At 37.1% G+C, this 12,805-nt stretch overlaps 1 protein-coding gene across 1 annotated transcript in view; it reads left to right on the top strand.

Moving 5' to 3' along the window:
• The first annotated feature begins 703 nt into the window (after positions 1 to 703).
• LOC130105383 (serine/threonine-protein kinase Nek5) overlaps positions 704 to 12,805 on the top strand; it is a 31,753-nt gene continuing 19,651 nt past the window's right edge. The window contains exons 1-7 of the mRNA XM_056271369.1: positions 704 to 936; positions 3,301 to 3,397; positions 5,829 to 5,926; positions 8,226 to 8,309; positions 8,382 to 8,452; positions 9,746 to 9,832; positions 9,917 to 9,971. Coding sequence (XP_056127344.1) covers positions 814 to 936; positions 3,301 to 3,397; positions 5,829 to 5,926; positions 8,226 to 8,309; positions 8,382 to 8,452; positions 9,746 to 9,832; positions 9,917 to 9,971 — 615 coding nt within the window. The 5' untranslated portion in view covers positions 704 to 813. The remainder of the gene's footprint in view (positions 937 to 3,300; positions 3,398 to 5,828; positions 5,927 to 8,225; positions 8,310 to 8,381; positions 8,453 to 9,745; positions 9,833 to 9,916; positions 9,972 to 12,805) is intronic.

The raw sequence follows: 12,805 nt of genomic DNA, 5'->3' as shown, positions 1-12,805 counted from the left end.
ATATGAGGCTCGGGTTTTGTCTTTTTTTATTTTTTTCATAACATTTCACCGTTCTACATTCTATAACGCTTTAAATAGCCTGGTTTCAAAGCAGCTTCAAGATTATTGCTTTATTTTGTGTATTTCACTTACATTATGCGTTCTGAGGATGTTATCTTTAGGTTATAAAATAAAACCTAAAAATAACCTGTAAGAAAAGTTCTGGGAAGGTTCTCTTTCGGTTATAAAATAAAATAATAATAAAAAACAGCAGGGAAAGTTCTGGGCAGGTTCACTTTAAAAAGAAAAGCTACAGAGGTTCCCCAAAAACCATAAGAGAACGTTAGGGGAATGTTCTGTGTTTGCTGGGAAACTACTTTTTTCTCACAATTCTGACTCTTTTATATCCACTGATCTATATAAATGATTTATATCGATAAATATATAGATCTATTCATTTAAATAGACCAGTCAGTGTTTATACTTCACAAGTCAGTGAGAAAATGTGAATGAATCGATGGCGCTAGAAATCCCAGAATGCTTCACTCTCTGCCCTGTCGGGCGCGATCAAGCCTGTCCTTACAAATTGTTTTATTTTCACGAAATCCATTTGTAGGAACTGTTCCTGTTCACACAAGAGCCGGGCACACTTTTGATGCTCTTCGTTTGTGTTTTGGTGAGAATATTTCCACACGGATTCCTGTCAGTAACTCTGTGGAGTGACGCTGTTGTGGACGCGTTGCTATGGTGACGCGGCGCTCATATTCACCACGCGGTTGCTGCTGAACCGGCTGAAGATCATCATCATCATCATCATCATAATCCTCGGGGTTTATGGATCATTATGAGGTTATTCGACAGGTCGGTCAAGGCGCGTTCGGGAGCGCGCTTCTGGTCAAACACCGACACGGAGGCGATGAGCTGCTATACGTCATCAAAGAGATTCACCTGAGACAGGTAAAGTTAGATCCGAGCCACTTCTGACTGCTTGACATTAAAAATAAAATGTCATTTCAGAATTTGTGACTGTGTGCTGGAGATTTTCTGTAAAGCTGCTTTGAAACTAGGCTATATTTATACAAATAAACTTGGATTGAATCCGATCATGACCAATTCTTCAACATTCATATGGAATTTTTTTCAGATTTTGGAGAAAAAGTTTGACGTTTGTCTTTGTAAGTTGGGAACAATGGGAAACAGTCTGGATTTACTTTTATACAGCAACATATTTAGATATAAGTTTAGCATACGTGCAGGATGATGATGCATCAGACAAAATGAGTTATTAAAGGAAATAAATAGAAACATTTGCTAATTTAGTTGTTATAGAGAAATATGTCAAATATTAAAGGGGGGGGGGGGGGGGTTACACATGTACACTTCAGACGTCTTCGCTTTCTTCAAAATTTAATCTAATTCGAAATGCTGAATAATAATAAGCCAATTAATTACAGTAATTATCACAATTAAAAATAATAACACTAGTAGTAACAATTCTGGATGGCTCATCTTACCCCAAAGGGTTTCATTTGAGCTTTTTACCTCAAATTAAATTTTTTTACTTTTACTCCACAAAACTATAAACATTAATATGTTCTCAAATCCCTCATTAACAAATAGACACACAAAAAAACTTTGACATTTAACTTAATACAATGTCATAAAACTATTTTCCAGAGACACAAAATTAGATCAATTAGCCTACCCTCAAAACTGTTTCAGCTGACTGAATGTTGATATTCAGATGAACTTACAAAATTAAAAATAGCGTAGACATTCATCAAAAGTGCTGAGATGAGATTAAGGAGAAAAAATAAAGGTGGGTTGGTTGGGTGGTTGGGTGGCTGTTGACAGTTAACAGGCTATACAATTAAAACATCAATTCTGAATTAAATTATTCAAATACTCACCAGTTTGGCAATGACAGCAGAAACAAACAGAACTCTTAAAGGGCATATTGTAGGTTAGAGTCACTGATCTATATAGAATGATATATAATCATTATATAGATCAGTGGTTAGAGTACCCAGTGAGCCAATGTATAGAAAAATACTGTAGGAACTAGATTTAAATATAAACATATACTTAAAAAATGCTTTTTAGGCTTCTGGAGTAGTTTTTGTGAGACAATTTTAGCTGTTATAATGTATCTTTTAATACTAGAATGACTGTTTTAAAATCATGATGTGCGGGTGCAGTCTCTGATCCGTTCATGTGGGATGAGCGCTGGATTTATGGGATCTGGGAATAGAGAACAGGAGAAACTCAGTTGTCTGTGTGTGTGTGTCTCTGTCTCAGTTGTCTGTGTGTGTCTCTGTCTCAGTTGTCTGTGTGTGTGTGTGTGTGTGTGTGTGTGTGTGTGTGTGTGTCTGTCTCAGTTGTCTGTGTGTGTCTCTGTCTCAGTTGTCTGTGTGTGTGTGTGTCTGTCTCAGTTGTCTGTGTGTGTGTCTCTGTCTCAGTTGTCTGTGTGTGTGTGTCTCTGTCTCAGTTGTCTGTGTGTGTGTGTCTCTGTCTCAGTTGTCTGTGTGTGTGTCTCTGTCTCAGTTGTCTGTGTGTGTGTGTCTCTGTCTCAGTTGTCTGTGTGTGTGTGTCTCTGTCTCAGTTGTCTGTGTGTGTGTCTCTGTCTCAGTTGTCTGTGTGTGTGTGTCTCTGTCTCAGTTGTCTGTGTGTGTGTGTCTCTGTCTCAGTTGTCTGTGTGTGTGTCTCTGTCTCAGTTGTCTGTGTGTGTGTGTCTGTCTCAGTTGTCTGTGTGTGTGTGTCTGTCTCAGTTGTCTGTGTGTGTGTCTCTGTCTTAGTTGTCTGTGTGTGTGTGTCTGTCTCAGTTGTCTGTGTGTGTGTGTCTGTCTCAGTTGTCTGTGTGTGTGTCTCTGTCTCAGTTGTCTGTGTGTGTGTGTCTCTGTCTCAGTTGTCTGTGTGTGTGTGTCTGTCTCAGTTGTCTGTGTGTGTGTCTCTGTCTCAGTTGTCTGTGTGTGTGTGTCTCTGTCTCAGTTGTCTGTGTGTGTGTGTCTCTGTCTCAGTTGTCTGTGTGTGTGTGTCTCTGTCTCAGTTGTCTGTGTGTGTGTCTCTGTCTCAGTTGTCTGTGTGTGTGTGTCTGTCTCAGTTGTCTGTGTGTGTGTCTGTCTCAGTTGTCTGTGTGTGTGTCTCTGTCTCAGTTGTCTGTGTGTGTGTCTCTGTCTCAGTTGTGTGTGTGTGTGTGTGTGTGTGTGCGTGTGTGTGCGTCTGTCTCAGTTGTCTATGTGTGTGTCTCTGTCTCTGTCTCAGTTGTGTGTGTGTGTGTGTGTCTCTGTCTCAGTTCTCAGTGTGTGTGTGTCTCTGTCTCAGTTGTCTGCTCGGGATAAGGACGCCTCCAGAAAGGAAGTGACCCTGCTGTCCAAAATGAGACATCCAAACATTGTGGCGTTTTATAAATCATTTTACGGTCAGTGTGCTGCTTTATTCTTTATATTGTGTGTGATATAGATTAGTTTTAATATAGTAGCCTTAATTAAACCAGGAACATTCTGCCAATGTTCTGAACAAACGTTCTTCCAGTAACATTAAAAGAATGTTTGTTCAAAGTTATCTGAAAATTGTCAAAAACATAATTAATTCATAATTCATAAAGTTTTTTTCTGTAAAACGTTTGAATGTTTCTAACATTTTTTTAAATGTAACTAGGCCTACTTGTTTCGGAATGTTCAGAGAACATTCAAAAGTAACATTTCCACAATGTTTGCAAAGTTCTAAAAATGGAATGTTCCCTTAAAGGGATAGTTCACCCAAAAATGCCCATGATTTACTCACTCTCAAGTCATCCTAGGTGTATATGACTTTCTTCTTTCTGACCAATACAATCGGAGTTATATTAAAAATATCCTGGCTCTTCCAAGCTTTATAATGGCAGTGAATGCCTGTTTCTGTTTTGAAGTCCATTAAAGTGCATCTATCCATGATAAAGGTGCATCTATCCATCATAAAAGTGCATCTATCCATCATAAAAGTGCATCTATCCATGATAAAAGTGCATCTATCCATCATAAAAGTGCATCTATCTATCATAAAAGTGCATCTATCCATCATAAAAGTGCATCTATCCATTATAAAAGTCCATCTATCCATTATAAAAGTGCATCTATCCATCATAAAAGTGCATCTATCTATCATAAAAGTGCATCTATCCATTATAAAATTGCATCTATCTATCATAAAAGTGCATCTATCCATCATAAAAGTGCATCTATCCATTATAAAAGTCCATCTATCCATTATAAAAGTGCATCTACCCATTATAAAAGTGCATCTATCCATCATAAAAGTGCATCTATCCATCATAAAAGTGCATCTATCCATTATAAAAGTGCATCTGTCCATCATAAAAGTGCATCTGTCCATCATAAAAGTGCATCTATCCTTCATAAAAGTGCATCTATCCATTATAAAAGTCCATCTATCCATTATAAAAGTGCATCTATCCATCATAAAATTGCATCTATCCATCATAAAAGTGCATCTATCCATCATAAAAGTGCATCTATCCATCATAAAAGTGCATCTATCCATCATAAAAGTGCATCTATCCATCATAGAAGTGCATCTATCCATCATAAAAGTGCATCTATCCATCATAAAAGTGCATCTATCCATTATAAAAGTGCATCTATCCATCATAAAAGTGCATCTATCTATCATAAAAGTCCATCTATCCATTATAAAAGTGCATCTATCCATCATAAAATTGCATCTATCTATCATAAAAGTGCATCTATCCATTATAAAATTGCATCTATCCATCATAAAAGTGCATCTATCCATCATAAAAGTGCATCTATCCACCATAAAAGTGCATCTATACATCATAAAAGTGCATCTATCATTATAAAATTGCATCTATCTATCATAAAAGTGCATCTATCCATCATAAAAGTGCATCTATCCATCATAAAAGTGCATCTATCCATCATAAAAGTGCATCTATCCATCATAAAAGTGCATCTATCCATTATAAAAGTGCATCTATCCATCATAAAAGTGCATCTATCCATCATAAAAGTGCATCTATCCATTATAAAAGTGCATCTATCCATTATAAAAGTGCATCTATCCATCATAAAAGTGCATCTATCCATTATAAAAGTGCATCTATCCATTATAAAAGTGCATCTATCCATCATAAAATGCATCTATCCATCATAAAAGTGCATCTATCCATTATAAAAGTGCATCTATCCATTATAAAAGTGCATCTATCCATTATAAAAGTGCATCTATCCATCATAAAATGCATCTATCCATCATAAAAGTGCATCTATCCATTATAAAAGTGCATCTATCCATTATAAAAGTGCATCTATCCATTATAAAAGTGCATCTATCCATCATAAAAGTGCATCTATCCATCATAAAAGTGCATCTATCCATGATAAAAGTGCATCTATCCATCATAAAAGTGCATCTATCCATTATAAAAGTGCATCTATCCATCATAAAAGTGCATCTATCCATCATAAAAGTGCATCTATCCATTATAAAATTGCATCTATCTATCATAAAAGTGCATCTATCATCATAAAAGAGCATCTATCCATTATAAAAGTGCATCTGTCCATCATAAAAGTTGACATTGAAGGATACAAACGTCATACGCTGGAACGCCAGTCTCTCGTGAACGTGTGTACGACATGGGCTACGATCATGAGCTAATTTTCATTTTTGTGTGAACTATCCCTTTAACGTTTATATAACCAAGAAAAAACATATGTTAGGAAAACATTCAGAAAAAATGTTTTTAGAACTTAAATTGAGTGTCAGCAAACCATCCTGCTGGATTTGAACACACACTAATGTGTTGTGTGTTTGTGTGCGCTCTCCAGACAGAGATAACCTCTACATCCTGATGGAATACTGTGACGCCGGTGATCTGATGAACAGAATCAAGATGCAAAGAGGAAAACCCTTCACCGAGCAGCAGGTCAGGCCTTCACATTTACACTTGCTCACCAGATACTGTGGCTAGTGGCTTTACAACGTTACGAGTCACTCAGCATTTTCCCTGGCCACAATTTTGACATCGATACCATGAGGAAAAACTTCCATATAGATATTTTTAGTATTATCTCATAATTTGGCAGCAGGTTTATTAGGCTCCTGTCACTTTAAGACCTGACGCGCGGATCCATTATACTGTTACACATGCGTTTTCTTTCTCAGCTGTTTACTTAAAACATAACTGACTGTGTTTACTCACCAAGAATACTCACCGGCATTTTGACATTATTTAGTGTGTTTTTGACTGTTTAAGCAGCGAAAAAGAACTCAGTTTGAAAAATTCGTTCTCGTCTCGTGTCATGTGACCATGAGAGAGTTCAGACAAAGATAATTTAAAGTGGAACTTGAGCTCATCTTTTCTTCCCTGTTGTGTCGTATATCAGAGTGAAACAGCTTCTGGAACAAGAACAAATGTGGGCGGGGCTTGATTGTGTCTGTGGGGAATTGATTGGATGGTTGTGGTTTGCTATTGACTGGTCTCATGTGAGTGACAGGTTGCCCCGCCCACATCATCAGAGAAGAGAAGCTGCAAGAGGAAGTTATTCTGATTCAAGATTATGAGGCACATGAATTTAAAGGTACAATATGTAAGAATTTTGTAATAAAATATCCAAAAATCACTTGCACAGTGTGATATATTTCCTGCAGTTGTGTACTCACAATATCCCAGAAGTCTCCAAAGATTTTTTATTTCAGAGAAATTCCAATTTTAAATACGTGGCCGTCCCGGAAAAAAATGTCGCCTGTCAATGACGCAATATCCGCGCTTTCCTGGGTTTCCGTTCATACTGCCGTAGCCATGACGTAACCATGGCGACAGACGTGGACAACTGCGTATGCGTAACGTTTAGCGGCACGCAGTTCTTGTTTCTTTCACACATAGACCACGGCAAGCAGACTTTGGGACAAACAAGGAGAACTAAAATGAGGATCAACATCAGCGTGGCGTTTGTGAGATGCCGAGAGCTAGCGTCCGTGGCTAACTTGGACTCGACAGAGCTTCACGAGTCACGACTTGACAGCTTTATTAGACAGGAGAGCAAATGTACATAAAACAAATCAATGTTATATAACAGCTAAACATGATGAATATGGTCAGTATATTATTCTAATGTTGATCTAGCTTACTGCTAGTTTCGTATAGCAAACGAACTAACACGTAGTTTAACATTATAACTTTCAACACACATTTAAATGCCGTTTAGTGTGATAGTGTAACGTTAGACCGAGTGAAGCAGCGCTGCGTTACCTCACTAGTTTAATTCGTCTAATAAACTGACCTGTGTGAGCAATCCAGCACTCGCGGGTAGTTCGGTAGAATTAAATGCCCTTATTCCTTTATATCCGCGGGACTCGCGTGTGATATCTGTCTCTTTAGCAATCGCGACCTGCTTCATACCACTGTAATGTTAAAAAACATGAATGTTTGCACTCATCCATAAACATTATTAGATCCATCAGCTTGACAGCAAGTCCCATCATTCAGCTCATCCCTGCGTCATCAACCTACGCCTGTGTTATTGTTGGAAACTGCGCCCTCTTGTGGTGAAAAAATCCTACATATTGTGCCTTTAAATAGATAAATCATTTATAATAAATACTGCAATATTCCATAAAATCATTTCACTCGAATATACAGTACGTCACAATAGGGAAGACTAGACTAAAGACAACATTTCATGCTGACTTTAAATAAACGCAGAGTTTGAAGAACAGCCTTAATTTGAAATAATAATAGTAATTATATACATGAAATAGCCTACATGTGCTGTGACTTTATCACATTCTTAAGACTTTCATTCATTTTCATTTGAGCATTAGGGCCAGATTGAGCCTACTAACAGCTTGCTCCAGCACTAACCCTCTTCTGGGGTTAAAACTGCTGTCAGGATCTGCTAAAGACACACAGGGAAGAGTTCGCGCTGTAGCGGTTATTACTGCGGCTGGTATCATTGCAGGAGTTTGTCTTTCAGACGCAGTGTTGATGTGAGGAGAGGATGGAGTGAATCATGCTGGTGATTTACTAGGTTTTAAAGCCCGTCTTAACCCAGACGCTGATGCGCTGCTCTTGTGGATTGTGTTGGTCATTATGGAAATGATCCGGCTGCGTCTGATCTTTACTTTGAGCAGAACTTTTCACTCCCATCGGAGCTTTTATGGGATTTCGCTCAATTTGTCCTGTTCTGTAAATCTGGCTCTGAGTGTGTTGGTGTGTGTTTCAGATTGTGGACTGGTTTGTTCAGATCTGTCTGGGACTGAAGCACGTTCACGACAGGAAGGTTCTGCACAGAGACATTAAAGCTCAGGTACTGTCAGACACACGTGACCTTCTGATGTCGTCAGTGAATCCGGTGTCTCATGTGTCTGTGCTCCTCTAGAACATCTTCCTCACTCAAGGAGGACAGAAAGTCAAACTGGGAGATTTTGGCATCGCAAAAAGTTTGAACAAGTGAGTCTGTGTTTATTCCTTTGATGGTGTGTGTGTATTTTCCTCCGGCGCTGATGTTCATCACGATATGATATGATATTGATTCTGTCGGCCTGCGATACAATATTTGCAGATACCTCAAAAAATTATTTTTCTAAAATGAAAAAATAAATACTTGTATTTTATGCCCATGACCTGCATTATATGACTGACAGACAAGAACGGTTTGACCTAAAAATATCAAAATTGAAACTACTGCGGAAACAAAGACACCTACATCTTGGATGGCCTTGAGGTAAGCTAAAACATAGCAAAAATTAATTTCAAAGTGTACTATCCCTTTAAGGATGTACATATATTTCAGGATGTGGTGCATCCCTGAGAACAATAACTTTGAATCTGAAATAAGTTGTTTCCGAAATATAGCTGTGGTGAGCAGGACGGCCGAGGGACGTGAGAGAACGTCGCGAGGCCGGTGGTGCTCACCACAATAGCTTTTCAGGAAAAAAAAGTAGTCTCGTGGCACAACTTACCCCTGGTGCGGGGTAAGTTGTGCCTTTGGGGGAATACGTTGGGGTAAATTGGGCCAGTGACTTCTGAAGTAAAACTGAACATTTTAATGTTATGACCTGTAATGCTATATGAGAGCAAGACAGATTCAATAATTCAAGGTTTATTTAAATATTGTCTCCCGAACTGTTGGAATAAGTCGTATTTTGTAGTTTTTGGGAAAACACAAAAAACTTAAATACACAATATATGATATTTGTGAATCATTTCAGGCAAAAAAGCTTTGGCAATAGATGCCTGTTGACATACACACACTCTAAAAAATGCTGGGTTGTTTCAAGCTGGGTAAAATATGGACAAACCCAAATGTTGGGTTAAAAATGCAATTAAAAAATTTACAGTTGAAAGTGAAAGTTGAAGTTGGGTTAAAATTTGAAATTACATTTGGGTTTGTCCATATTTTACCCAAATTTGGGTTAAAACAACCCAGCATTGTTTAGAGTGTAGAGCACTGTCTGTCAATTATGTAACATATAATAATAAAGTGACTAGGCTAATTTTTAAACATCTTATTGTGACTTAAAGGGATACTCCACCCAAAAATGAAAATTCTGTCATCATTTACTCACCCTCAAGTTGTTGCAAACCTGTATGAGTTTTCTTCTTCTGCTGAACACAAAAGAAGATATTTTGAAGAGCGATAAGCGTTACCCAGCCGCCACAGTTGATTTTTACCCGCGTTTGGCGAGTTTTCGGGTGTTGATTTCTAACCCTGGTTACACCCCTGATGTGTGTGTTGGGCAGCACCATGGATCTCGCCAGAACCTGCGTCGGGACGCCGTACTATCTGTCTCCAGAGATCTGCGAGAACAGACCGTACAACAACAAGACGTGGGTACAGCATCTGTGTGTTCAGCTCTTCATCTGCTGTTCTGTGTGTGATTGGTCAGTCTGAAGTTCTCGTGTGTCCTGCAGGGACATCTGGTCTCTGGGCTGTGTCCTCTACGAGCTCTGCACACTGAAACACCCTGTGAGTACATCGGCGGAGATGTAGATATTATGCCTTCCCCCTGCTGTTGTTTAATTCACAGGACCAGACGCCAGGTATTTTACCAAGAGATCTCTTAATTATTTTATCATAACATGAAGACTTAGGAGAGAGTGACAATGGACCAAACAAAGGTCTTCATTCCAGCTTCTCTGTTCTTCTGGACAAAGAGGTTCGGTTTTATGTGTTACTAACCAAAAAACTGCATTACGAGGAACATTTAACATGGAATGAATCCCATCACTATGTCCCAATGTGTCTCTCACACACATATATTCAAGAACACTATGATTCATTAAATACAATGATTACAAATAAACAATAATACAGATACTTAATACAACTGATTATGAATATATATATATATATATATATATATATATATATATATATATATATAAATGTATAATAATACTTAAAATAATATGAAATTTTCTGCTGATCTGTTATGGCCTTTAAACTCTCACACGTACATTTTCATTATGCTTCTTCAAAACATTCATCATATAAACTAAGTGATCGTGTCTCGTCAGAAGGTTTGGATTCTGGTGCTCTTCGGTCATTTTCGCCGAAAAATGTAACTTTTTTTTATTTATTTTTTATCGGAATGGTACGAAACGTGGTAAAGATTTTGGCTCTTGCTGTGTGAACCAAAAAAAAAAAAAAAATATGGACATGATTTGAACAGGTTAAACGGTCCTGAAAAAATGTCTACACTTCGAATTTTATCTAGTGGAAGCGTTTGGTACTGCGGCCAAACAAAATCTTAATGAAAGCTCATTTTTTGAGATATCAACCTCAAATTTTGAACACAACTTGTTTAGATTTACAGTTTTAGAGTACTTGTTTTTGTTGAAAATATACATTTCATATAAAAATTGAAAATAGTATTTTTGTACATTTTTCATAACAATAAACGTAAAATTCGGCAATTTTTTTAAGTTCACTTTTTAAAACTTATTTCACTTTAGCAATAATCTGCCAAGTGTCGTCTTTGAAAAGAGACTGAACTTCAGTCTGTGCTCTAAAGCATCGGTTCCCAACAGGGCGGTCGCGGCCCACAAGGGGGCCTCGGCGAGCTCTGTGGGGGGTCGTGTCATATTTTGAAAAGTTTTGAGCAGTTTTGATTAAATAAAAGTCCTTAACTTTTTTCTGTTCAAAATTTACAAAATGTATATAATGAGCGAGTTCATCATGAATCCATTTTCCAATCCGTGCTTTTGTCTTATCCTGAAGCACTATGGCACACCTATAATAAGTGTTTACATTGGGACTATTTTACACTGGTTCGGATCGCTGCCGCCGCGGAGTAGCCCAGTGCCTGCGTGACTCGTCTTAGACGTACACAGAGAGAAGTAGTTCCGGCTACAATGTTCTTCCGAAAGACGCATTATTCTGTTAATAAATGCAAGGCTATTATCACTCGCTATAGCGCCAAAAGCGTAAAAAATAAAGCCTTCATTGATAAAGCCTCACAAATAACTTGCAAGTATTGAGGCCCCAGACAGCAGTCATTTAGTAATAGCCTATATTCTTTCTTTTTTTTACCAACACACCAGTGTGAATATTTTTGTTGTTTTTTTGCATTTCAAAAATAGGGCCGATATATAGGCTTTTCTTAGGCTTACGTTTTTAAATTACAAAGGGCCTGCTGATGTTTTTTTTTATTGTATTTTCAATATTATAGGCTATTATTTGTGCATAAACATATCTGGTTATAGTAAACATACCGTTTGTTTGAAAACGACATATTTTGTCATCCTTGCTGCAAGCTTACAAGAGCGATAATATCATTAAATGTGAAGGGGGGCCCTAAAATATTTTCTTGGGAAAAAGGGGGTCTCAGACAAAAAAAAGGTTGGGAACCACTGGTCTAAAGCATTCAAGATTTACCAGTTTAAGTCGGAAATAAAATTCAGGTCTACGCTCAAAAAGTGAATAAATGGATTATAAATACAGCGTAAATATAATTTAGTACCATACAATCCCCTAAAAATACAAAATATTAAATAAAAAAACATTATCAAACTAAAATATTGTAAATTAATTTCATTCAAATAAAAAAAAAAAAAGTCTTATGGGTTTATTACCACATATTTTCGAAATTACAGTGCAAAGTGTATGTCACGGTGTTGTGCGGGTTGAAGAAGGACTCAGAGTCAAAAGGCTCCAATACAAACAGTTTACTTATTGAACACTCACAGGTACGTGCAGGCAGGAACACTCACACAAAACACATCTAAATACGACTAACAACCGACAAAGACTGAATGAACTGAGGGAACTAAATACAAGCACAAATCAAACATAACAAGGTGAAGACAAGTGAAACGAATGATATCGATGAACAGGCTGATAAGTGAGGGAGTGAGTTCAGGTGTGGAAACAAGGAGGATTCTGGGGAGTGTAGTGCAGACGAAGACTGTGACAGTGTATTTATAGTCTAAAATAGTAAAATATTTTTTATATAATTTTCTTCTGATTTTTGGGGTGAAATATTATTATGAAATTGTTCTTGTACACATTACCTGCTGCTCACCAGGGTTATTATAGTTAACTAAAACCATTTTAAAAAAACACACATTTTTGTTACTTAAAATAAAATACGTTTTAATTGAAACAAAATAAAATATGAAAAAAATATTTTAGTTGTTTTCCAAGGAAAAATGTCTAATTTTAATTTAGTTTAGTTTGATGTACTTAAATAACAAAAAAATAACTAAATAGACATGTTTTTAACTACAAAAAAACTTAAACTTTAACTAAAAATATAAATAAAACTGCTTAAAAATAACAAAGTATATAAACTAGAATGG

Source organism: Rhinichthys klamathensis, unplaced genomic scaffold (assembly GCF_029890125.1).
Source record: "Rhinichthys klamathensis goyatoka isolate OS25496 unplaced genomic scaffold, OSU_Roscu_1.1 h1tg000318l_1, whole genome shotgun sequence".
Lineage (NCBI taxonomy): Eukaryota > Metazoa > Chordata > Actinopteri > Cypriniformes > Leuciscidae > Rhinichthys > Rhinichthys klamathensis.
The sequence above is the reverse complement of the archived record's forward strand: the minus strand, read 5'-3'. Positions and strand labels throughout refer to the sequence as shown.